The 27,713-nt window shown below is 30.8% G+C and overlaps 1 protein-coding gene across 2 annotated transcripts in view; it reads right to left on the bottom strand.

The window, feature by feature from the left end:
• Window positions 1-203: 203 nt before the first annotated feature.
• The window catches only part of LOC118198378 (replication factor C subunit 4), a 40,683-nt gene continuing 13,173 nt past the window's right edge, over window positions 204-27,713 (bottom strand). For both annotated transcript variants that reach the window (XM_085820566.1, XM_085820567.1), the window contains 6 exons: window positions 26,041-26,114; window positions 22,763-22,883; window positions 18,473-18,598; window positions 15,540-15,620; window positions 6,376-6,492; window positions 204-448 (listed from right to left, as the gene is read on the bottom strand). In XM_085820566.1, the coding sequence (XP_085676692.1) occupies window positions 350-448; window positions 6,376-6,492; window positions 15,540-15,620; window positions 18,473-18,598; window positions 22,763-22,883; window positions 26,041-26,114 (618 nt within the window). In that variant the 3' untranslated portion in view covers window positions 204-349. The remainder of the gene's footprint in view (window positions 449-6,375; window positions 6,493-15,539; window positions 15,621-18,472; window positions 18,599-22,762; window positions 22,884-26,040; window positions 26,115-27,713) is intronic.

Consider the following 27,713-nt stretch of genomic DNA (forward strand, 5'->3'; position numbering starts at 1 on the left):
TACCATGCAAATAAAGTGATAAAAATAGTTCGCATTTTTGATTTTAAATCAAGCACTTGAGCTCGCCTTCTAATTTGAAATCAATTTTTTAAAAAATTATAATTTAATGATTATTAAAATGCAAATTTATGTAAATTTATTTCATTTTGTTCACATTTTCATATAATTTTGTAAAAGAAAGTATAAATAAGGGGGGGGGGTAATTGCTTCTCTATTCCACATTTATTTACAAATACATTAATGTGAAAACATTTAAAAACATATATTCATATAAAACTAGTTTAAATTCTGATTTTTTAATGAAAAAAGTGAAACGATATTTTCCATTAGCTTAACATTTAAATAAAATCTACTCAGTGGGGTGACAGATTTGTTGCATTATAGAACAGCACAGGTCCATCAACTGCAAATATTCATCTGCTCCATCTATTAAACGTTTATCACAAATCTGTGGGGGGAGAAAAAAAAGAATGCTTATTCATGAGAAGCATTTTATATTACTATTTCAGAAAACAAATTCAATTTTACACCTTTTGTCAAATTATATGCACAATGACATAAATTTCATTCATCATAGTCTCATGGTTAACTGTATAGTACTGCAATAATGTAAATGCATACAGGTTGTTTTGAAATGTTATACATTATTAGGCTTAATTTTTCTCATATAAAGGTACAAATTTATTTGTAACTCTAACGTTGCATACTAATAACTACGAACAGGAATATCATAGGCTTCCAAGAATTCAAACCTAATTTTGTATCTTAAAGAACTGAATCAAAAATTTTATAGAAGAAATCAATGTAGAGAAACTAAATCGCAAATTTAATGTACAGAGAATTGGAAAATTTTAATAAACTGGGAAATAAACTAATGAAGGGAATGTAAGCTAATAAATAATAAAAGAGAAAAAATAAGAAAAAAGGACTTTTAGAATAAATTGCACTGCAGTACTTTGTTTTAACCTTTCCAATTTTAGTGATAGTTCATTTTCTGTGATTTTGAATATTGTGTCAAGTGCTTAGTTTGGTAATAACGGCATATATTGTACTCTTTTTGCACAGCTATTATGTCATTAATAATAAATTTATTATTTAATTCTATGACAAAATAATTCACACTCCATACTGCTTTAAAACCACGACATTTAAAGTCTCCTTTTCTCTACTTGCCTAGACTTGAGATTGAAATGGCAATGGTGGGTAAAAATAAAGTAAAATAAATAGAAGAAATGATCATATAAGCCCCTTAGTCAGTATACAACTAACAGACATAACTGACAATACCATGTGCCCTACTACAGCAAAACTAAGAAAACTGGCAATGCTTGTTCTATGGCAATGGCAGACAGCAAAATGCAAATATGTCACACCAATAATGCCACATGTGGTTTTTATTCATTACTTCTCAACTGACTATCAGGAGTTGCATTAGAGCACAAAATTTGGTTTTCTTAAAATTTTTTCATGTAAAATACAATTTAAGACACAGACCGGATTTGGTCTGGGGCTGAAGTATGCTAACCTGCTCTAGACCAAATATCTAGAAACCATTCAGTGAAAACAGGAAGTCATAGATGGTTAATGCATATGGTTTGTAATATTTCAGATTTGGTTGCAATCAAAACATGCATTATAAAACAAAGAAGCTATAGGAAGCATAGTTCTTGGGATGGTTTTTTTATGACAACTTTCTAAAAAACTTTGACAAAACATATGACTACTAACTGCATTCCATGCTATGTTCCACAAGTTTTTAGTCAAAATTAAATTTTCATGTATAATGCCAAACTGGAAATTGTAATATAAACAGAACTCAATATATCCTGCTACATATACAAAAAATCAATTTGTAGAAATTGTAGAAATGCAGTTAAAAAAATTGCTTTGACAACAGTACACAAAAACCAAAAATTTTGAACTTGATTAATAAAAAATGGAAATTTGAACGTATTAGGAGTACAAATAAGTCTCCTCCGTTTGACAAACAATGGCACCCACCAGTAAGTTATGGTTAAAATTGTCTGATGTAAAATGTCATATTGTAAGGTAAGGTTCGACATATGCTAACAACCTTGAAATATTAGTGATTTTATATCAGCATCATATATATTTTTCCATGGGAAAATCTCGAGTTTTGAGCCAAGATTTACCTCTTTAATTTGAAGAAATTTGCAGCTGAGATGCATCGATTACATGTAGAAGCATATGGTGAGGCTTAAATGAGAGAAGTTCCCTTGAGTGGTTTTAAAAGTTTAAAAATGGTGAATTATGTCGAATATAAAGAACAGAGCAGGAGAATGTAAGTGTTGAAGATGCAGAATCGGAAGATTATTGGATTCATGTCAAACCCAAGTAAAACTTTCACTTACATTAGGAGTGACTCAACAAAAAATTTCCCATCATTCAAAATCATTCGGAATGATTCAAAAGCAAGGAAATCAGGTTCCATATGAATTGAAGCCAAGAAACATTGAACACCGATTTTTTACATTTGCTCGCCAGACATAAACAAAAGAATTTTCTGCCACGTATGGTACCTGGTGATGAAAACTGGATCCAATACAATATCCAAAGAAGAAATCACAGGTACCACTTGGCCATCCTTCAGCATCGATAGCCAAGCCGAATATTCATGGGGAAAAAATCATGTTGCGTAATATGGTGGGATCAACTTGGTGACATGTATTATAAGTTGATCAAACCATTACTAGTATTCCTTACTGAACACAAGTGATCAGACTGAGGCGAGTACTCAAAGAAAAATGTACCCACTTCTATTCCAGAATGACAAAATTATTCTCCTGCATGATAATACTCATCCATATGCTGCAGTGTCGATCAAAACCCACTCAGAAACCATGGAGGTAGGAAGAAGATGGAGTCACCCTAAACAAGTTTCTCCCGTACCCTGCTCTGAAGCACCGGCGATCCCTACGTGGTGACCAAAACATTGGGTCATTTAAAATTGAGTTCAATGGGATTTGATGCATTCGGATGTAAATATTTTGTAATTACGTCTTAAATATACATATAAATGTATATATTTTCTTTTTCTACAACACTTCAGAGTCCTAAGTATATGAAAACAACATATTTTTAAACAACATTTCATTCTGAACGGAATTAAATGCTATACTTTTCACAGGACAGTTTTCTCAGAATGGTTTAATTTGAGTGAAATATTTTCACAAGTTTTCGTTAATTACATTAGAAAAAAAAAAATTAAGGTAATTCGATTTTATTCAGTGAAGGTACAAAAATTAAGATCAAAATTTATTGTATTATTAATATTAAAATTATGCATTATTTCTTTTCTATTTATAGAGCTTCTTCCTAAAATACTTTCTTAAATATGACACGATTTTTTTGGCTTCTGAGGCATCTTTTAAATCGAAAAATGTAAGTCAATTTATAATTAATGCTCTATTCAGTTCATTTTAAATTAGAGAATTATTAGGAATTAGCGAAATACTTTAAATAGTACTTGACTTTCTCTGAAGATTTCTGCAAGTTAATAAAATAAGTTTTTTTTTTTTTTTTTTTTTTTTTTTTTTTAAAGTATTATTTAAAACTTGTACCTGAGTTATTATAAAATGTAAAGGGAATAATTCTTTTAATTATACTTATCAGATTTTTTTTTACCCTTCATTTCAACAATACATATTCCAAAACTCTTTATTACGTTCTTAAGTGTGCATCTCATAACATTTGCTTTACAATACCTTTTAACAGATTGCTTTCCAATACGAACAATTCTTGCTTAAATAGTTTTATAACGTATTTGTCAACAGGATTTCAATTTATGTTTACAATTCAATATTAAGGTTATTATATATTTAGATAACATTTATAATCATTATAAATTAGATACATTCAATAATTAGATTTCTTCACAGTACTTTCACAGTTGTTTATAAGTGAATAAATTCTTCATTTCAAATACATTTATAAATAATTTAATGACCTGCATACGTTAAGAAGCCAGCATAAAACTCGAATTTCCGAGAAAAAAAGACTTGCGTGGGAAACATTTAACAATCTGGAATCAATAAGAGGACCATTCATGATCGAACCTTCTTTGGCATGATATACAAATGTTCTCACCACCGTCGATTACCCTATTTTCAAATTCTGAATAAGCTGTCTTGATGATGTAGCACGTTCGCATGGTCACATCATCTTGACCGCACATGGTACTTCCGCCAAATTCGCAAATGTATCCCTCTTCTGTTCCACACATTTGTGTAAAACTGTACATAATTTTACACAAATGTATGGTTCCAAATCACGGGAAAGCTAACTTTTTGGCATATCTGTGTGCATATTTATTAATTTTGACGAGGATTGCAGCATTTGATGGTAATTTTATTTTTAATTAACCCAAATAAGTAAAACGTGTAAGCGCAAAGTGATTATTTTTCAGATATATAAAATTAAAACGATGAGTTTAAAATGGGCAGCAGTAAAGCCTCTCCTCTAAAAAATTTTAAAAGGTACATGTTAAATAATATATGGATGTGAAAAAAATTTGTTTTATTTAAAACATTTTGGTGTTTGGAAAATAAAATAAAAGTAGCGAATACTCTATAAAGGGTATCGAAAGACGTATATAATTTTAAATGTACCGTAAGGTGTTTTTCATTCTTTAAGCATAACATTTTTCTTAAAATCTATATTTTTGGAGTTCAACAGCTTAGAATTTTATAAAACAAATTCATAATCAAAATCGCTGTTGTTAGTTATCGAAAAATAACCAAGATGTGACTTCTGCGTAAATGTCACTAAACTATACAAATTGCTATTATCCATCACACTATGAATGTTTCTTTCCTGCGAAAGTGTCCCTTTTTTTATTTGTATGGAACTGTCGTGTGTCGAAATACTATCAGACCCTGTCAAGCGAGCTTCTGAATGTAAACAAAGAACACCCCATCTGGTGACCCAAGCTTCAAAGCAATGCTTCACTTCTAGCGCCGGATGGCTATATAATATTTAACATTCTGAATTTGAATTTAAGCCATCAAAATGACAACTTCAGGTGTTTAAGAAAGAAGAAAAAATTATGTCTTTCTGGTGTTAAAGCTTTTATGATAGAGTAAGCATATGTTAGGTAGAGTCATTGATAAAACAGTTCAGGTTATATTTTAATTTAGGCACTCCTCATTCTTTTCAATATGTTAGCTTGCACATCTGTGTATATCAGTCATTATTATTTTCTCATCAATATTTTTGGAAAATTCTAAATATCAGATTTTCCCCCTTCTCAACATTATAAAACAAAAAGAAATTTTATCCTTATGGAAAATTCTAAATATCAGAATTTCCCCCCTCTCAGCATTATAAAACAAAAAGGAATTTTATCCTTAATCTGAAATCTTGAATTGAAGTCAACTTCATTTTTTATAACTTTTAAAATATTATGTGATTTTATAGATTTTTTACATATTTTTAAGAAAGGGAAATTTTATTTGTGCAGACAATTTCACATTTTTTATCACTGTTCATAATGAATTTTGTCCAGTTGGAATTCTTTGCTTTAATTTTCCTTTAGTCCAACAGAAATAAGTTTAACCTGAAGAATAACAATTTTTAACTTAGCACTCTTCTGCCAGTTACTTATATGCTTACATGTTATGGTAGTACCTGGGAACCTTGTTTCTTACTTCAGTTTTGCTCCCAATCCAGACACCCAATATCTTAAATGATCGAATAACCAGACTACCAGCTAAAAAAATTAATAAATAAAATAGAATAATATGAAAAAACTCTAGGAATGGAGAATATTGATTAAAACACATGCTTCCTCAATAAAAATGAAACAAGTGTGCCTGGCATCCTGTACATTACATTAAAACACCAGCTAGCTAAGGCACAGTGACCAATGACAATATATTTATTGATGCTGCCCAGGATCACATTTTCGGCCCTTGAGTGGTTAATATTTTTCTGTTTGACCTAAACAATAAAGTAAGCCCCATTGCTATCATGTCTATATGCCCCCAATGTTGCTATGCCCAGTATTGCCTTACTAGATTTAAACTGATGATCTAAAATTCCGGAATTCCAATCAAAATTCAGAATCCCGATGATTCTGGGTCTTGGACTATGTACTCGAGTATTCTCACTATACACTTTTTTCCTCTGAAGAAGATATAAAAAAGGTTTTAATAAATTCATTAAATCAAAATATTTTTGTTTTGGAAATAGACATAATAGAAAAATTTTCAGTATTAGACAGTGTAAAAATGTAGTATTGCTTTTAGTTTCAGAATTACACCATTTTACAATAGAACTTTTCATTACCATACCAGATAGATAATGCAGTTGAATGTTACTTATAAATGTTTCAAAATATTATTTTAGAAAACTCACGGCAATCTTTTCACAAATTGCTGATTTCTGCTTGTCACTAAAAACATCACTGAATACAATTTCATCATGGAGCTGATTTATAACTTGGCCAGTTGTATAACCTTCATACATAAGATTCTGTAAATAAATTACATATAATAAATAAAATTTCAAAATTTGAATTAAATTAATAACCATAATTTTTAACTTAAATGGTGTATCTTTAATAAGTGAGTACACAAAACATGTAAAAACTTTATTTCACATTAACTTTTGATTCATTATATACTTAAATAAAAAAATGGTACCTTTCAGCTCATACACCACTGCCTTAGAAGTTTTTCTTCCTTCTTCATTTTATTTATTCATTTATTTGTGGGCCACACTAGATAAATCATATTACATCAGACAGTCACTTCATTCATTTCTCAAGTTATCTAGTTACTCAGAAAACTTCTCTCTTGAGAATAAATGTGCCATGTAACACAATTCCATGAAATTTACATTCACTACATTTTCTACCATAAAGTAAACATTTAGTACTTCTGATCTAATCAAAAATTTGATTAAGCAGATAGATCTTTGTTTCTGTCTCGAGGTATACAATATTTCACAAGGCACTGCAAAATTAGATGAAATTGGCACGATCGTCAATGTTTACTGCAGGCCTGCATCCTACACGGAAAACCATCCTACAGGTTGTAAAACGTTTAAGGGAGACAGGCTACGTGACTAGCTTACTTCGACCCAGCAGAACAAGATAGAGAATTGAAAACTGTGGCCTCTCAAAAAATCACGTTTGGAAAGCCCTAAATGAATTAGGTGCTCATCCATACCAGCCAATACCTAATCAGATTACTAGATGGGGATGTCAAGAGATGTTTTGAAGGTGCAACTGCGTCATGAACCAGAGAGAGGTCCAGCCAACATTCTTGGCAGATATAGTATGGACAGATGAGGCATGTTTTTTGCAGAATGAAATGTACAAAGCCCCGTTCACATGCAACGCTCCTTCGCACAGCTGCCATTAGCAAGAGGAGAAAAAGGAGACATGAAAGAGTTTCGTCTTTAGGACCCATTCAAAAGACCACCGTCTTCCTTCCCTTTATACCTAAGCCTCTGTGAACAATCACGTCTCCGAATTGGCCATTTCTAATACTGTTTACATATTTTTAACGTTGTTTACTGTTGTTAATTTTGTAATCTGTACTTTCGCAACTGGTACCTGAACTTTCGTAATGTTTCCTAAAAAACATATGCTTTTTAATTATTATTATTATTATTATTTTATAAGCTGTTATTTAGTTCACTCTTGGTGCTTGTCGCTTGGTTAAAAGATGGTCATGGATTTTTAAATTGCTTCCCGATAAGATATAGAACTTAAACTTTGTACATACACTGCTTGTGAATGTGGTGTCACGCTTTTAATTTTTAGAGGATTAGATTTTTTTCAAATTTAAAGTTGAAATGATTTTTTGCAAATATTACCAAATAAACCAAAAATCTCAGAATATTATAGTTTGCACCATAACACACTGTGGAGAAAAAAAAATTAAATGAAATTTTTAGTGTAATTTTTTTTTAAATATTTTAGAAGAATTTTTTAAAATCATTCATATTTTTAGACTTTTTGAAGACCATTAATTTTAAAATTTCATACCTAAAAATATATCGGTTACAAACTTCCGACATTTTCACAGCTTATAAAACAAACCTTTCGCATTTAAAAAAAATGATAAAGGAAATTAATCTGATGATTCTTTTACTTTTTTAAAAGCTATGCAATGAAGCAGAATGGGAAATATTGGTTTTTCTTGGGTATCAATTCGAAACATCCGTTTTAAAGTAATAATCTCCTTATACCACACTATTTTTATGACATTATTTATGCTATAGAAGTTGTTATTGTTGCCAGTTTTTAGTTCAGCGTGAGATTGGAGATATTTCTGAGTTAACTTTCTCTTAAGATGCATTTTGCATTCCATTGTGTTTAACGTTCTTATTAGATTGAAGCATAACTACTGATTATACTTAGTGATATTCTAAACACTTGTAGGAGTATTTCTGTGGAAAATTCCAAAACTTTGAAGTGTTTCTGTTGATAAAATAAATTTAATTAAGCAATCATCAGATTTGAGTGCAATGACAATCATTTACGAACAATTATCAATCTATTACAAACCCACACGCACGCAACAATATTATAATTAATTAATGTATTAAAATTGTTTTGAACAAATTTACAAAACAAAAACAGGTAAAGAAAAATTTTGCTTGCGTTTTATGATTTTTTGCAATTGTTCTGGCCACATAAGGTTTTAAAAAAAGGTTTGTAATTTATGTTTATATTTACCAATTGAATAAATAGCACTAGGTTTGATTTATATATATATGTGTGTGTATTGAGATTCAGTAATAAAATTTTAAAGATTTGAAATGATTAAATGTCTATTTAGACAGTTTGTATTCTTTAAACTGCAAATGCAAACTGAGAAACCTTTTGCATTTTTTTCGATAAATCCTTTTATTTAAAGTCCTAACACATATACAGGTATGGACTAAATTACTTATTATTTTTACTGCTTATTTAAAATTATATACTTTATAGAAACAAGGATGGGTTTTGCAAAATACTGAAAAGAAAAATTATTTGAAATGAAAATGTGACTGAGATCATATGTGTTTTAAAGATTTTAGATAAAAGTGTATTTTTATTTTTTTTCCCTCAGAAATTAATTCATTAATTGCAAAATCATTCTTTGAAGTTATTAAGAAAACTCTAATAAATACAATAAAAAAACTGGGGGGGGAGACATTGAAAATTGTAGGAGAAGAAGACATTTTAATTGTAAAATGTGTCTTCAAAAATTTAAATTAAAAAAATTTACTAGCAAAAACTTTTTTTCAGCTTAAAATTATTTTGTCTCACAAAATCATTTAATAATATTCATAAAAACTAGATGAAAATGTTTAATTTTTTTTAAAAAAGATCATTCAAAAGGTACCGTGTCCCTTGTCCCGTTGAAGCTGATATGCACTTGTCTCAGCTTTAGTTTTAATTTGAATGATATTTCTGGAATACCTAGCGTCAGCTAACCTTGTCTGTATTTGTCTATAATTTCTGTATCTTGTACAGTTCTATCTAATTTTTGAGTGGATGCTATCCCAGACATCTATCAGCTTGACTGTTTCGATGACAGTCCAGTGAGCAGTAACTAAAATTAAGTTAACCGCACAATCGTGCAGTATAGTACGGGAAATCTCCCCATTTGCCCTGCTCCCGAGAGGTAAGGAACATTGAACCAAGTTCTACCTCCAATTTGGCGAAGCAGTTAATGCTTGTCCCATGTGAACGGAATGCTTTGGAAGAACCGGTTTTTCGCTACTGGTCGAATCTGCTCTTGTGAACGGAGCTCAATAGGCAGAACACTTAATACTGTGCACTGGGGAAAAATCCATCATGTTCTGCCGGCAGTAGACATCAAATACAGTTTTTGATTAATGTTTGGTGTGGAATTTATAACAGGCTAATCAGAACAATATTTTACCAGGGTACGTTAACGGCCGCATGATATTTAGAAATTCTGCAATACATAATACCCGATTTTGTTGAGAACCTGCTTTTGTTTCATCTCCGGAATGGGTTGTTCCAACATGATCGCGCGCCTGTGCACAAGAAGTTACAAGTGAAGTAGTACCTGATGGAGGAATTCGGAGAATGAATAATAGGGTATGGTGGTTTAAAAACATGGCCTCCACGTTCACCTAACCTGACTCCAAAGGACTTTTTTCTGTGGAGATACCTCAAACAGCAGATGCATGCAACCCCTTCAAATACATTGCAAAACCTTCAACAACGCATTACAGATGTTTGTGCAAACGTGTCACCTGCTATGCTACAACGCATGCAACATGAAGTTCTAACGAGGGTCCAGATGTGCATGTCAGCTGACAGACAGAAGTTTGAACATCAAAAATAAAGGTAGCTTGTGATAACTAGTTGTTTTTTCCTATCTAAGATCATTTCGTGACATCACAGTGTAGAAAATCATGAAAAAACAAATGCGCGTTTAAAACTTTCTGTTCTTAACATTCATGTCCACAAGGTGTCTTTTCATACTAAATCAACAATGACTTGCAAATTTGTAATTCACTTTTTCTTTTTATCTTGTATTGTTTTCGAGATAGGAATGCTAACTCTGCTGTTTTCTACTAGGTGGCATTGTAAGCTATCTCATCTAGCAGTGCATAGCCACTTTACTATACGCAGACACCACTTTTATGACTATAGCTGCAGCAGTTCGGCAGTTAAACGGGTGGTACCAAACTTTAGTGGGCACCCTGTGTGCATACATACACACACAATTGAGTAGTAAAAAAACTGTATATGCACTTTAAAACATGTTACACATGCAAATATACTTCTAAATCTCAGTGGTTGTGAGTTCAACATATAGTACAGACATGTTAAATAGGTAGCCCTCAATTCATTTTTGTGCAGCTCTTGGTTTACCCATGAAAATAACAAAAAATACGAATTAAGAAAAACAGCGAGACATATATACATTTTGAATGCTAAAAAAGGTTCTTGAGATAGCCTTTAGATATTATTTTCTCAAATGACAGTGAAAAAATGCCAGCCCATTTACAGAATGGAATTAGCAGAGATTCAATGCAACTCTAAAGCAAAAATTTAGTGATGTTAGTATCCTTGAAGTTTACACATACCTGTCTGCATGGTTCCGAGAAAGCTGAAATGTTACATTGATGCGATTTCCGTGTTCGGTAGTATGTATAAGTACGAAAAACCTTTCTCACTTATCAAGAGAAAAAAATCCCTAACAAGATAAGTTAAAATTCATTCATCTGACTTCTTAAAATGTAGCACATCTCCAAACATCTGAAAGCTAGTTGTAGGGAAATCATTTCAGGTGTCGGGAAAGAAACAATAGGCATCTATTTACAAATAAGATTTCCTCATATTCCTTCTATTAAAAATATATATATATACAGTATTACTTAAGATTTTATGTATTTACTCACTTTTAAATACATCATTAAGCATGAAAATGGCTTTTTTGCTCTTTGTGGCCCATGCAACTGTAAAACAATAATTATTTGGCCCACATGAGGTACTGAGCTTGACATGCCTGGTGGACCAATGATTCACCAACAAATACCATATGCATCATTATGTAATATTAGTCAATGTTACAAACTGATATGCAATGTGATCATTCTAGAAAGAGGAGCAATGATGTAAATACAGCTGCTATTCAAGCAATAAAAAAATATTCTGAAATAGTATTGGAAGTTTGAAAATGTCCACGGACTACAGAGGCAAAACTATGGAACTGAACCACCAACATGCATAAGCTGTGCATGCCTTTGCAAAAATTTTGATAGCTATGGAAGAGTGGCAGATAGACATAAGGAAGGCTCAGAATGGCTTCACACAGCCACCAGTGAAACTTCTATTCAGGTGTTAAATGCATTTATATACTCAGCAGGAAAATCAACACAGCAATGTAAACTTAAAACTGAAGCGAGTATTACACAATTTTGCACACAGCAAAATGGAAAATATGTATTCCAGAGTTAGCATATATATCGAATGAATGTATTGACCCCAAAAACCAAACATTCATGTTGTGCAAGTGGTAAGTTCTCCAGGACTCAAATGTCAGATGTGAGCTATCATCAAGGGGAATCACTGGACCACTCTTTCTCCAAACTATACTTAAGAGGCAAGCTTACTTGGCAATGCTAGATGCTTTCATTTTGCCCTTCATTCATGCTCTATTTGATGATGATACCCCATCCCACTTTCATGCAGATGTGTGTGCTTATCACGATAACACTGTACTAAATTGTTAGATATGACAAAGAGGCCTGATGGACTGGCCCCTCACGATCACCTGATCTAAACGTCCCATGAGAGGGATCCTCAAATGTGCAGTGTTCAGTACACCAGGATCACTAAAGGAACAGTACCTCGGAAATGAAATGGTTTATGAAGCAATCTCAGGATTATTCTGAAAGATGTCATACTGAATGTATAGCATTTGTTGTGGCAAAGCCAGCGAACTATTAAAAATAACATTACCCTTTTGTGAATGGCATCACTTACATTTTGTGTATTCATAAATGTTTTTGCTTGTTCTGTATTTTTATGTTAGGAAATAAATAAGCATAAAATACTATCTCCTAATAATCTGGTGGCGAAAACAACCATTTACGAAACAGGAACTTGAACTTATTCTTCCTAATGTTGGATTATTTATGTTATTTTACTTCCGACATTAAAACATATTTTTGTTTTTTGTTCTTTTCTACTACTCGGGCTATGGCACCGACTGGTGAAGCTGTAGACAAAATGACACAACTGAAACGAAAGTGGAAAGCCGTGCGAAGTAATGTTTCTCGCTTTTCTACTGAAATGATACTTTGAACGATGATTTCTCAATTGAGAAGGTTGAATATATTTGTAACCGCTTAACAACTGCTTTAAACGACATGAAACTAATAGATAACGAAATTTACAACTTCCTTTCTGATGGTGAATATGAAAATGATAATTTGCAGGGTGAAAACTATATAGATACTGGTGAATCCACAATTTTCAAAGCACGAAAAATTATTCAGAACAAATTATCACCAACTGCAAATAATGTTACTGCTTCGAATATGGATACCAATGATTTGGCGCTGACATTAGGTGACCCTTCTAACTACAGCGCCTGTGACTCAATCATATAGAGTTAAATTGCCAACAATTAAACTACTATCATTTACAGGAGAAATTGAACAGTGGCAATGTTTTTGAGAACAGTTTAAATCTTCTATGGCAAATCCACATCTTTCTGTTATTGATAAAAATTTTTTCCTCAGAGGTTTTCATGCCATTTGGATCATGCAAAGCACCCATCATATTTCAAAGACATGGCCATCCAGTGGCCGAGTGAAGTGTTGTTTCTTGATGATCCTTGAGTGCGTGCAGTTGCGACTCAGCGAACTGGAGTTGTATTAAAAAAAATATCATACTATACCAAACAAACCAAGCTGGAGGTATTTCAAAATGGACATATACCAAGGTACCACAGTATATATTCATACATATGTATAAATCATAAAAGAATGAAATAGCATATATAGAATATATATTAAGCAAAATCAGCAATCTGTCTATAACATGAGGACAAACTGGAAACAGTACAGCAAAAACTTCAAAATTAAACTACACATTGCATGATCAAAAGAACAAAGACACATTTTCATGTATATTCAGGCTTACTGTTAGAAAACTTTTGATTATGTTGCCATTAAAATACATTTTTATTTTGATAGAAGAAAAGCAGTCACTTCTATTAGCAGTTTTTAGATACTGCTGCCTTATTTTACAAATGGTGCTGCAGTTCATGTCACAGATGCTCCGCAGAATTAAGATCGAGCCACTGAATTTTCCACTCCATTTTCACAATATTCAGAAAATCATGTGTTAGTAACATATGCTGCATAAACTGGATTTCTGTGCCAGTTTATGCTGCATTAACTCGCACAGAAAAGATACACAGTAAAGCTTTGCTACAATGTGGGCTGTATTATATAGTCTAAAATATAACAAAATATAGCAACTATCATGCCACAGATGCTCTGCAGAATTAAGATCGAGCCACTGAATTTTCCACTCCATTTTCACAATATTCAGAAAATCAAAAATCATGTGTTAGTAACATATGCTGCATAAACTGGATTTCTGTGCGAGTTTATGCTGCATAAACTCGCACAGAAAAGATAAACGGTAAAGCTTTGCTACAATGTGGGCTGTATTATACAGTCTAAAATATAAAGATACGCCATTATTTCCACATTTCCTTTCACAGAAAACAAGATCTTACCATAATGACCCCTCCACCAAATTTGACTGAAGGAAAAATACACTCTTTTAAATGTCAATCGCTCGGCATTCTTCACACTCAAACATGGCCATTGAACTTCCACATAAAGTGTACAGATTCCTAGCTTCACATAATGCATCAACATTGTTCCAAGGTCCAATTACGTCTAGCTTTATCAAGATAAATAATGCTAAATATTAGATGCACTAATGTGCATCTAATGTCAAGCACTATTTCTAACCTACAGTTTATATGCAGTACCTCTTCCATTTGATATCAAAGTTCACAGCTCTTGATAAATTTTCATCATGTTGACATTACATCTAAAAGTACTCTTAAACTTTTCACAGATGTTTTCAGTTGATTCCATACAGTTTTGCATTACTATTCAACCAAGCATACCATAGTACCTGTTTGTTAAACTATGAGGTTGCTGTGAACTTGATTGATCAGATATAAATCCTTAAGCTTTCTAGTTTCCAATATCTTTTACTGTTAAATATGTTAATGTTACTTAACATTGTAGAAATTTGCATATAGTAAACCCTTGCCAAACACAGGGCTTAAAACATTAATACATTGTGCATGCGACAAAACCATGTTTCACACAGTTAATGTTCGACAGAAAACATGCTAAGCATAATTCAGATTATGAAAGTGTGTGCAATTTAAATAAACTTTAATATCGTAGTAATAACAAGAAAAATACAAAACAAATGTTAACTGAAAAGACTTTTTTAAGTATGTGATATAATTACATCTTTTTAAAGAGCTGGTGATTTTTGCTTAGGACAATGACTGATGCAACTTTTTTAAAGTTTTGGGCTAAGCAGTAAAGTTTTTCAATGCACCTCATATAGTGTCCTCTTCTTTCTTCATTTGGGTCAATGTCTGTTGTAAAATCAGTTGTTGTGCCCTTTTTTAAGAATTTGTTTAACTTTTCTGTAAGTTAAAGGGTTTTTTTTTTTTTTTTGTAAGTTAATTATAATAAATATTAATTAATCTAATCATTGAGGTAAGGGATGATATCCATTACTCTGAGAAGACAATTTTGAAAATGACATCACTGCATGCATTTAGAAACCAAACTAAAACACACAGACAGAAAAGAACTTAAATGTATATTTTGCATGCACACCAAAAATCTTCTTCTGACAAGATATGTCGAAATTTATGACAGAACGTCCAATTTGCATAGATTCTACATACACAAACTTATAAAAATGTCCTTGAATTTTGCAATTAAAACCATCACAGCATTCTCTTGAGAAAAACAAGCATACTCACACAAACAAATTTTTCTAATTTTTCATAACTATCAGATTCACAAACAGTAATTAACTCTTTGATCCATTTGATAGGGACAGCCTACAAAATAAGCAAAATATTACATGTCAATTAATTTATTTAGTAAAATTTATAATATATTATTATCATTCTTACAGAAACATGGAACTTTTTTTAAAAAAAATTCAAGTCAATATACAATTATATTTAAACAAGCATACTGTTTCATACTAAAAAGGATCAAAATTAATTAATTACATGTATGAACTATTAAATTACATTATATATGAACTAGCTACCTTGGAGGGATTTCTCATTGATAATCTGCTGATTTCAAATCTGATTTTTTTCGAGCTATATTTAATATTTAAATTTGAATTTCAGTGAAAGAAACACTTATTGAAAAGGAAATTTCATGAATATCAATAAACATGAATATGAATTAAAAAAATTTAAAAGGTTTCAGATTTTAACGGTCACTCAAAAGGATTTGTTAAGGATTTTTATGCTCTTGCTGAGCTCAGAGTGTGCTAGTCTGCTGTTGCACTCACTCCTGCTAACCTTTTTTTCCCCCTTCATAACTTTATTATTAAACATAATTTTCTTCACACATATGAAATATACAATTCAAAGCAAAATTAGAAAAAATTTCAAAGCAGCATATGTTTAGAATTCTCAGTGCAGTGTTACGAGTTGGCATACATTTTTCTGTTTTCTCAGTCTTTTCCCAGTTCATTATATCAATGTTCAGTTTCCTTACTAAGAAAGCTTACAAAACTTTTTTTGTCTTTTTATTATTAAGCTTTTGTGTTTAATTTTATTTATGAAATATTGTGTACTTCACACACACCATACATAATATTCAATTCGACAGCATAATCACAGACTATTTAAAAATAGCATATTTTTACAATTTCCAGTCTCACATGCTGGAGATAAAATTTTTTTATTCCACATGCTGTTGCCACTGCTAGTTTTCAAATCTTTGAGTTTGTTAATCAGAATTTTAAAGTTTTACAAAAATGAAGCATAAAATTTGAAATTCAAAATTTTGGTTTCCAGGTGCATATGTTTAGTGGAGGACTATATCATTTAAAATTTGATGGCTCTAAGTACCATCATTTTTTTTACAGTGCGAGAATTATGCATGCATACATAAAGATTTTCATTATTGAATTTCTTTAAATAATTTATGCAGATTCTTTGTTATTTACACAAGGTGATAATATTTGGTGACAACAAATTGAAAAATGATTCAGACTTTTATATAGTGATTCAACACAGAATTCTGTTTTGAGACCAATAGCCTATGTGGACTAATAAAATCTTCCTAAACTCCTTAGCAGGAAAGGAGAGAAAATCTTTTCCACTATTGGGTAACAAATGCCAATATTTTTTTTTTTTTTTTTTTCTTTCCCCTAGAAAGACATATGTACCAAACTGATACTTCCATGAGAAAACATACTTTACTCAGCTCTCTTGGATGGCAGCAAATTTTTCCGAAACGCACAGGTTAGTTATTTCAGTTAACAAAGAATGAAATAAAATTACACCTTTTAAAACCTTTTTTTGATAAGCTTGAAAACCTAAACATTGATATAATAGCATATTTAATTTAATATTAATTCTATTCTAGGAAAATTTTTGTCGTATTTTAAAGAAAGTATTTGAATTCATTTATAAAAATATGCATTTAATATTAATCAATTATATATGCCTCGTTATTTGTTACAAGCTGTTGCCATCTTTCAGGTAACCTGTAAATTCCTGTTTTGTAGAAGTTCTCGTCCTTGGAGTTAAAATAGTTAGCAACTGTCTTAGAAACACTTTCAAAAGACTTGAATTTTTTCCTGTTAGATAATTTTGTAGAGATCTGAACAGGTAATAATCAGATGGTGCAATATCAGTGAATATGGGGGGGAGTGACTAAGGACTTCCCATCCTAACGCATTCAGTTTTTGTTGTGTCACCATTGCAGTATGTGGTCGAGCATTATCGTGGTGGAACACTATTCCTTTTCTGGACGCTAATGCTGGCCTTTTTCCTTTGATAGCTGCATTCAATTTATCCAGCTGATTTGCAGTACAGATATGCGTTAATGGTTTTTCTCTGTTTCAGCAACTCGTAATACACTGGACCTTTCCTGTCCCACCACAAACAAAGCAGTACTTTTCGTCGATGGATACTTGGTTTTGGAACTGATGCTGATGATGTTCCTGGTTTGCAGTAAGATTTTTTTCTCTTAATATTCTTGTAAAGAATCCACTTTTCATCTCCAGTAACTAGCCTGTCCAAAAATGGCTCCACATTTTGTCTAATCAGATCTAATGAACACATTCTTACACGATCAGACAAATTATTTTCCGTTAATTCATGTGGAACACAAACACTTTGCTTTAACACAAACCCAAGAGATTTAATGTGATCTCCAACTGTTGTATGATGAACGCCAAACTGTTCTGCAATTTCTCGACTTGTTAAATGTGGATTATTTTCTAACATGGATCGCAAAACATCATTATCGTGTTTGGATGGTCATCCAGATTGATCACTTTCTTGGAGGCTCAGATCCCCGAAACGAAATTTGCTAAACTATCTTTGACAAGTACGAACATTTACAATATCTTTTCCAAATACCGCACATAAATTTTTACATGCAACCGATGCGATGCGTTGCTTCCTTTTTGGAATTCATACAAAATGCAGTGTCGTAAATGCACTTTATTTACTGGCATGTTTTTCACTTTAAATATCACAAGTAAATGATGAACGGTAAAAAAGGACTCCTTTTATATTATACAGCAGCTGAAAAATAATAATAATAAACCAAATGAACAAACCTATTATGATTCACAGACTAAAATTTCTTTTAAAAAATTAATATTATTCAGAAAGCTCATGAACAGTTAATTATTTTTTATAAGCATACATACTCCACTAATGTCAGCAATATCAGCTACAGTAACTCCTTCATCCCCCTTTAATCGATGGGAGCTTTGTAGTAGTGTAATGGCTTTCCTAAGATCACCTTCTGCAAAATCTATAATAGCATCTAAGACCTGAAATATTTGCATAAATTATTATAATTTCAGTGCATAATTTCTTCTTTAAAGCTAGTTGAGATATGTAATATAGAATAATACCTTTTTATTAATATTAATAATTATTTTACTTTAATAAAATATTTTACTAGTAATACATACTTGTATTTAAAAGAAATCATTTTCATTATCATTTTCACACTGAAATAATGTTTTCATATATCCTTGTTTCTCAGCTGTAATTCTCCTGAATCCTAATGTTTTATCAGAAATAAAGGTGAATTTACTGATCATATGTAAACATATTTTTGATTCACTTTTCCCATTTAATTCACTTGTGATTCTGCTTAAATATATATATTTAATAAATTTTACTTATTATTGTAATATTACTATATTATCATAATTTATCCTATGGTTTTCAACATAGTCAATAAATGATATGTAGTAATAACTAAATTTTTTCATTCTGTTTTCCTGTCTTGCTTTATAAGAAAAAGTAAATTGGGCTGATTTTGATGTGAATGAAAATCCCACTTGAACATGCATTCCGATTAGTCAATAAACCAGAAAAATTATTTTTTGCTTGAATCAGCATCAGTAGATAAATTTTGCTATTTTCTTACTTGTATTTATAATGTTAACAATTTACAAATTGCTATTACATTATTAAATTAATATATGCAACTTACATAGCATTACCAGAAGTTAGGTATTAACATAGATAAAACTGGATTTATTACAAAAAACTGTGTCTGGATCACAGATTCAAAAAATCCAATATTTTTAAAGACAATAAAAGTAAATAAAAAACTGAAGAAATAATTAATCTACAGAAAATGCAAGGGGGCCGATTCTGTGAAATCTTAATAATGCTTTTACTGAAATGTATATATTTTCATAAAAGCAGGTAATTTTTAGAACTTTGCTGAGTAGTTTGTGCCTTTGCATCATCTATACTATCACAGTAGACCTGTTGCAGATTTTATGCTATCTAACTTTTGATATTTTCCCAATACAGCTCCTTGCATTACCATTTTATTTCTTCATACCGAATTCTATTTGTCATGCAGGGAGTAGCATATGAGCATCTGCAGAACATCTGTGGAATGGACAAAGATTGAAACAAAATAATAACAGTAATAAATTTTAATTTAATTACTTCACTTGAAGGACATCACAAGTAAATTATAAAGTACGGCAGTTCATTGAAAAACATATTTTTTACTCAATTCAAAGGTGAAGCAAGTGCCTTATTTTTTTTAACATAGGATTGATTACATTCCTCCATAAAGCAAAAATTGAGATGCTATTTGAGGTGTGCATGAATGCTTATATCTTCGAAACTACAAACTTTACAATTAATCTAAATACATCACTAGATAGATGGAAGAGCACATTAGCAAACAAAAGAAATTATTTTAATTGTACAAAGGATATATGCATATTAATGCCTCAAAAATAGTGAAATTTTGGTGATGTCAAAGCTCTGTGCACATGCGAATATAACTGAAGACATCTTAAATTATGTATCTTATTTATCATATCAGTGACCAATTTTAGATAGAGTCATTCTAAATGAATAAATATAACAACTAAAAAAATAAACTAAACTATATCTGTGTGTAAAATCTTTTGTTAGATTTAGTTGTTCTATAGCATCCTCACACTTCCATTAGTAATAATCCTATGCATTAAACACAAGAAGTTCTTTAAACTAAAAGAGACAACCTACTATCCATTTTTTTTTCCTATCCTTGCAGATGCAAGAGAAAGGTTTCAAAATTTATTAGTCCCATGCATTTTAACAATGAAATTAATTTTTTATAAAATATCCTGGATTACCTTTTCTAAAATATTGTCATCATAAAAAAAAATCTTTATGGCATAGTTGTAAAAATCGCAACACTAATTTTTCAATACAGCAACAAATATGACTGAGACTGCCTATTTACTATAATTTAATAATACACGTGCAAAAAATTTCACTTCACTTAATTATACTGAATTATAGACATGACAGCTAAAAGTTCCTATGCCCAAGTTTTTAAAACAGTTTCTATGTGTTTGCACTTATAATGAAATACAGTACAAAGTCTTTAATCCGGACTCGTCGGGACTTCGGCGATTCCGGATTAGGGTTTTTTCCGGATTATAGATCATCAATTTAAATCTGGTAAGATGGCATGCAGAAATTATAAAATTAAAAATATGAAACCATAATTTATAAAATAAAGAGCAATTATGGTCTAAACATATCAAAATTTATAAAAAAAAGCTTAATATTTATTTGTTTACTTTATTAAACATTTCTTTCAATGCAAGTCGTTTAAGTTGCTTCGTTTTTTGTGCTAATACTTTCTCTTTAATTCTATAAACAGACATAATTTCTTGTTCAGTTCCACTGTTCAAGTCCTGTAATTGCTGTGTCGAGAATACTGACTAACTTGTCAATCGAAATTTTTTCGTTTTCAATAACCTCTCTGTCACTTTCTCCACTATCGGAAGTGGTAGATCGAAACATGCTTTCGCTTTGTAGATCCTTTGGCAGCTCCAGAATCAGAAACACTTTTTGACGTAATCGAAAGTTCAAGCTTACTTTTTATAAAATTGCTCTAACAGTCTGCAAAAAATAATAAGCCGGATCCAATTAGAAGATTAAGGAACAACGCAATCTGCAGCATTAACTGAAATAGATAATTTTAGCCTAGCTTATACCGTCCGTTATACATTGAACACACATGCGTAAACGTATTATGCGTTTACGCGTGTGCAGAAAGTTTGTAACTTCGAGGTGCGGATTATAGATGATTCCGGATTATGGATGTCTGGATTAAAGACTTTGTACTGTATATTCTAAAAAGGTATTGTAAATTTTTTTGCAGTGAAAATTTTATAAAAATAATTAAAATTACAGTCACTAAAGTTATTTACTTATATTAATTTACTGCTGGAAACAGAATTATGAGACATTTTTGCACTCAAAGTACTTCTCATGGTAACAAACAAAGTTTGACACAGTCCTCAAGATATGACACTCAGGCACTGCAATTAACAATAAAAATATTGCGATTTATTGTTAAATTTTCAAGTTAATAATTTCATGTTTCATTGACTAATGTATTCAATCAATTTTCTTTTCAGATAAATAAGGATGTGCCTTTACTGATGCAATGGATAGTACATTCAACTGGCAAAAGGAGGATAAATTGCCCAAGGTAATAATGATGATAAGTATGTCTTCAATGAATATGAAAATCAAAAGTGATTGTTATGAGTAATCATATAGTGAATCCAATGACAATGGCATCATTTGCCCCTAATCCAAAGAGCAGGAAAACTGCAATCAATGATTCCAGGAACAGTCAAGAAGCCGTAAGATCCGGAAATACAGCTAGTATATAGGAAAAATCTTCCATTCAATAATTGACAAGCCTTCAAAAAGACAGCATTTCTGAATTGCTATGCAATCCAGTCTGCCATTTGCTAGACACTCACCATTCGTTCTGTAACTGTGAAAAGGTAATTCAAAATTCAAAGTTTAGTTTGAATTTTAGAATAAGATTACTCAGTATTAAATTTTTAATCTAAAATCTAATAAAGATGATATTAAAATCATTTACTAATGAACTAATCTAACAAATACAATGAAAATTTGTAAACAATGACAAAATATGGGAAACTAGATGAAAAAATTTGATATTTGCAAAATCTAAAAAAAAAAAAAACCTCCTAAAAACTGCAGAAATTCTCACAGCAAATAAAATTACTATCTTACTGGATAATAAATGACAAATATTAGAGTTTGGCATTTTTCAGTTTCTATTTATTAGCAGATTTACTTCATATATTTATACTTATTGCATATACATTAACAGACTTTCAAATAAACTTGTAATTAATTCTTGCAGCACTAAATGTTAATAACAAAAAGTTACTCATTGGAATTTACAAACTTTATTTACTTATTTATCTAGATTTGGATTAACATTAATTAAAGTTTTCATCTTTGATTAGATTCTACAGCCAACATATGCTAGGTCTTCACAGAAATATGTTTGCTTAATATAACTATTTGTTTCACATTTTATTACTTCAATTGCATCAGTGTATAAATTTGAAATTAAGTTTACATATATTGAAGATTCGCAGTACTTATATTTCACACTATTAGATACTTACACCATCTTCTAGTTTCACATTTTCTTCTGTCGCAATATAACTCAACCTCTCTGTCAAGGTTTCTTGTGATAAAGGCTTAAATCGAAATTTAGAGCATCGAGATGTTATAGGTTCAATTATCCTGTTGAAATATAATTTATCAATCAAATATTACACGATTCAAAACTGAAGATTAATAACCTACATTACTGAGTTCTTACTTTACAGAATTACATTTAAAATTTTACAGAATTGTATGGAACTTGGGCATTTCATTTATTGTGACAGCAGAATTCATACTGACACAAATATTTACATACAGTAGTCTCACGACATGCACTGAGATTAGTCTTTGTAAATAAAGAAACCGCACAAAATGGGTTCACGAGGATACACAAAATGATGGGTTGGGCGCAAAAGATTTATTTAAATACACTAATTGGTTTAATAATGAAGTTAGTTCAATAATATACATACATATATTTGCTATTAAAAAGATGAAATAAACTGCATTATTAGCTTTGTTCCCACCCTCCCTTTTTTTTGGTCTTGGTATTATTTTTATGTATTTTTATATTTTGATTTTCCATGAAGAATCTAATTTAAGAGCTCTTAAATGTCCTGCCAAACAGAAAACCATTTTTTTCTCCCACCTCTAATATTTTATTTTCAGCTTTAGTTATTCTAAATCACATATGGCTTTTAAATTAGTTCTATCCACTTAACTGCTAATCCAAAGTATCATATATGTTAACTCCTTATTCTCAGTCAATACGAAGCTTTTGCTACTTATGTCACTGTTATGTTCCCATAGCTCTTCTTACCTAGTTTGTTCAGCAATTTCTTGATAGAAGTTCTCAATCTTTCACTTTCTCGCTTCAATTTCTTGAAATGTTTCATCATATGGAATAAAAATTTTTATTCCAATGTCCTCACCATCACTATCAGATTGACTATCACCAAAAGATCAGACTGATGTCTTGAAACCTAAATCTTGCATGACAGCTTCCATTCCATTTTATTTATTAGCACTCCTTTTTTCTTTTAACTCCTTCCAGTGTCAACTCCTGATATTTGCTTCACTTCAAAATCTCCTGTATTTCATGCTATGGCTACAGCATAAGCTATTACAATACTGACAGCTAGTTTCCTTCCATCACTTATAATTTTTCAATATTGTAGGTTATACATTGCCATAATTTGCATCAAAATTTTTTGCAAGAATTTATTGTAGAAAGTTTTTTTACTGAATCCACAAAATGGATAGAAAATCCCCCATTCTGAAACTGCACTTTTTCCACATATACCCAAAAGCATCTAAAGATTCTGCTAAGAATTTCAAAGCGAAAATACTAAAGAAGACAAGATGTTAAACAGTAAACAGGACACAGCCTTTGTAGATACCTTATAGAAAGACTCCTCAGGATGATTGAGATTTTCAGCATATACACACTATCCTTTTTAAATTATTAAGATACAAGCAAAAGTATTAATAAGACACCCTGAGAGAGTATTAACTAACCATTGTGTTACACCTATGCAGAATGCGGCTTAACACAGCTCAGTCATCAATTTTGGTCAATGCTATGAGAAATGCTTAGTTACAAATGAAACTGGATATGTTGAAATAACTAGAAATCTATCAGTTAGTAATAATTATCAGCAATACAAAGACATGTTTTTTTAATCACTGGCTCTGTCAACTTCATCATCAAAAATAACTTCAAGAGTATCCGCAGCTTGAAATAAAGGACAAGTGCAGTAAAATAAATGCATCATACTCTCTCACCCAAAAAGATACTTTTAGGCAGAAGACTAATAATTTGATGAGGAATAATGGATTTTTACTTAACAATGAGCTACAGAATTAAATAAAATTTTAATTAATAATTCAGCAATCAAGAGTTTCCCTGGGATATGTAATGAAATATAATTAATTAATTATTTAACTCTTTCACCGCTATTCCTAAGTAAGCATAAAACTAATTCTATTCAATTCCCAGCAAATGAGTTTAAAGCCTGATTGTAAGTTAATAGGGTATTTCTGATTATTAAAGTCGTCAATTGTTGGCAAGTAATTTTTTGTCAACCTAAGACATGTAAAACAATAATCATTTTCGAAAATAATACCATACTACAAAATACATAAAACAGTAACCAATTAACAAAATTAAAAATGCAAAAAATTTTCATAATAAAATCGTTTCCCTTACTCTTCTCTCCATGTACAGAGCAATTTGTTTAAGCTTCAAAAAACATCAGAGAATTGCAGAAATTGGCCTCGCACAAAACTGTCATTTCCGATATATATAGCAATCTGTTTTCACTTAAAAAAGTACTGGAAATGCACAAGTTTGGCACTGCACATACTGTTGCTCTCTGCAATCTGTTTTTACTTTAAAAAAAAAAACAAAAAATTGCACAAACTGCAATACTAATGCACAAATTTGATCACTTCATGGAATGCAAATTGTTGTACACTCTATTGATAGGCAAAATGACATATTTCTCAATAAATGCAATACTTTCTCTTTCATCAGCTAATAAATTCCACTGACTCATTATAATTCCTTACAAGGAAAAAAAAAATTACACAAACTCACCATACAGCAATCAGAACTACTAGTAACAAAAAATGACCACCAAATCTGACAAATCATAATCTGCACTCAAGTACTGCATGCGTACACATACCCTAGTTATCATATAAATGTGTTTTCACAATGTTATGGGTTGCCTTTCTAAATGACATAGGTTAATTCTTTAGGCATGCTTATTTCTTTTCAAGTTTGGGCAGATAATCAGAAAGTACCATTAATAGTTTCATCAAGAAAAAATTTGTAAATCAAAACTGTTTTATGGAAACCAAATATTGTTTCATGGAATGTATTATTAATGAATTAGTGAGAATGTATTAGAATGTATTAGTGAGACGGTTAAACAAGGAAAGTGCCTGAAGTCAATCTATATCCATCCAAAGAAAATTTTTCAAAGGAGTGTGTTATCCCCCTTCTTTAGGGGGGGAAATGAAGACAGTTTATTTTGATTCAATGTAGAAAACTAGAGATAAATCTTCCAAAAATTAATAATCTTGTCAATCTAGTTGGAAATTGGAAATTACTTAGATTACTAATAATAACTGGATGCCTATGAGAATTAAATCCTTCATTATCACAAAATAGGAAATCAATATATTGTTATTACATACTTTGAAATTTAACAGCATATATATTAAATACCCCACATATAAAGCATATTAAATAAGAAGAAATACTTTTATTGCTTTGAAACATGCTTACCTACTGATATAGTTACATATGAGGCAGAAACGTGTAGATTTGCTAGCTTTTTCCATGGTACGTCTCAATGCAGACTATATAATAAAAATAATTTACAATTTATTATATCATAATAATTTAACTAAACATAAAAAAACGCAAACTTCATTACTTCTAAAAAATAATGAAACAGCAAAATACTTTGAAAAGAACAAGATATAATTGCTACTTAATTCATAAACAAACATAAATTTAAGACAAAAATATATTTAGGTAATTACAGCAATGGACACATGGGCTATTTAACCTATAGAAAAAATTTCTTTCAGAAGCATTATTAGATAATTCACTCCAGATTTTTTTTTCTTTTTTTTTTTTTTTTTTACAATGCAGAAGTCATTGTAGAAAATTCACTTTTACTTATATTATATGTGCCAAAAGAACCATGAAAAACTTATAATCAAGAATAGAATAAAAGAGGAAATTACCAATACAGTTAGTTAACTTGGCCATTAGTAGGCTATTTTTCCTTTTTTGTTTATTTTGCATGCTTGTTCAATGGCAGGGAAAAAAAATATTTTGATAAAATTCTAATTTATTTTTACAATAATATTTGCTTCTAGAATGTTAAAAAAAACTAAACATTCATAATGTTCTTAGTTTTTAAGTTCTATAAAAAAATTGAAATTATTTTATATGAAAGAACCAGAGTCATCTTACATGAATAAAGTCATTATATGCGTGGCATACTCTTCTGCATTCCTTATATTCATTCAAAATGAGGGAAGAGTAATATTTGGGTATCTTAATATTTGGGTTTATATATATATACTACATACAGCTACATACCTTTTACAAAATGGCATGAAATTTTACTTACTGAATTAAATTTTTTTTTAATATTTTTACTTTACAATTGCTTAACTTTCATGTTACCCCTACCCCACCAAATGATTAGCAACTACTTGCATTTCTCTCAAAGAAACAACTGAAGAAAAATTTTTAGCAACCTTATATAGCAGAAAATCAAAATTCTACACAACTTTGGAAAGAAATTAGAGATAAAAAGCATATCAAAATGATTTTTTACATTTTTAAAAAATATTGTTCACAGTAGTTAACAATAGTTTGTTTTCAAGTTTTAGGTTGTTCTGTTTTGTGTCCCTGTAACGTCTGAACACCCATGTCGGGTTAAAGAAAAGAACTGTTGTCTTTTAAATATTTATTTTAAAAACTTGATAAAAAATTCTAGATTAATCAACCATTACAGCCAATATTCACACAATTGCTGTTGGGTGCAGCCATGATGCAGGATTGCATCTTCATCTGAGTCTTTCACTACATAAAAAGCTGTTACAAAAGATCCTCTCTTTCATTTTATTCAACACATAGTCAGAAAAATACCTGGAATGGGGTAATTACTGTCCCTTATGTCCCGATACCGCACCAGGGGATTTCCGCAACACCTATCCTCAAAGTTTTCTGTCAAGCGGTCCGAAGTCCCAAAAGAACTGAAGGCAATGCGATAGACCTGTGTACAGATGTGTGACACATTATGGATTGTTTGAGGGATCTGTGCCACTTTTCAATGATGGCGTTGGCTTGTGGGTGATACGCGGTGATACGGAGATACGCATGTGAGAAAGGCAAATACCAAAGTTCTTGGCTAGTTCTCGAAAGAGTTCACTGCAAAA

The sequence above is a fragment of the Stegodyphus dumicola genome, chromosome 7, assembly GCF_044657685.1.
Source record: "Stegodyphus dumicola isolate Sdum_Otavi_A_Nest chromosome 7, ASM4465768v1".
Taxonomy (NCBI): domain Eukaryota; kingdom Metazoa; phylum Arthropoda; class Arachnida; order Araneae; family Eresidae; genus Stegodyphus; species Stegodyphus dumicola.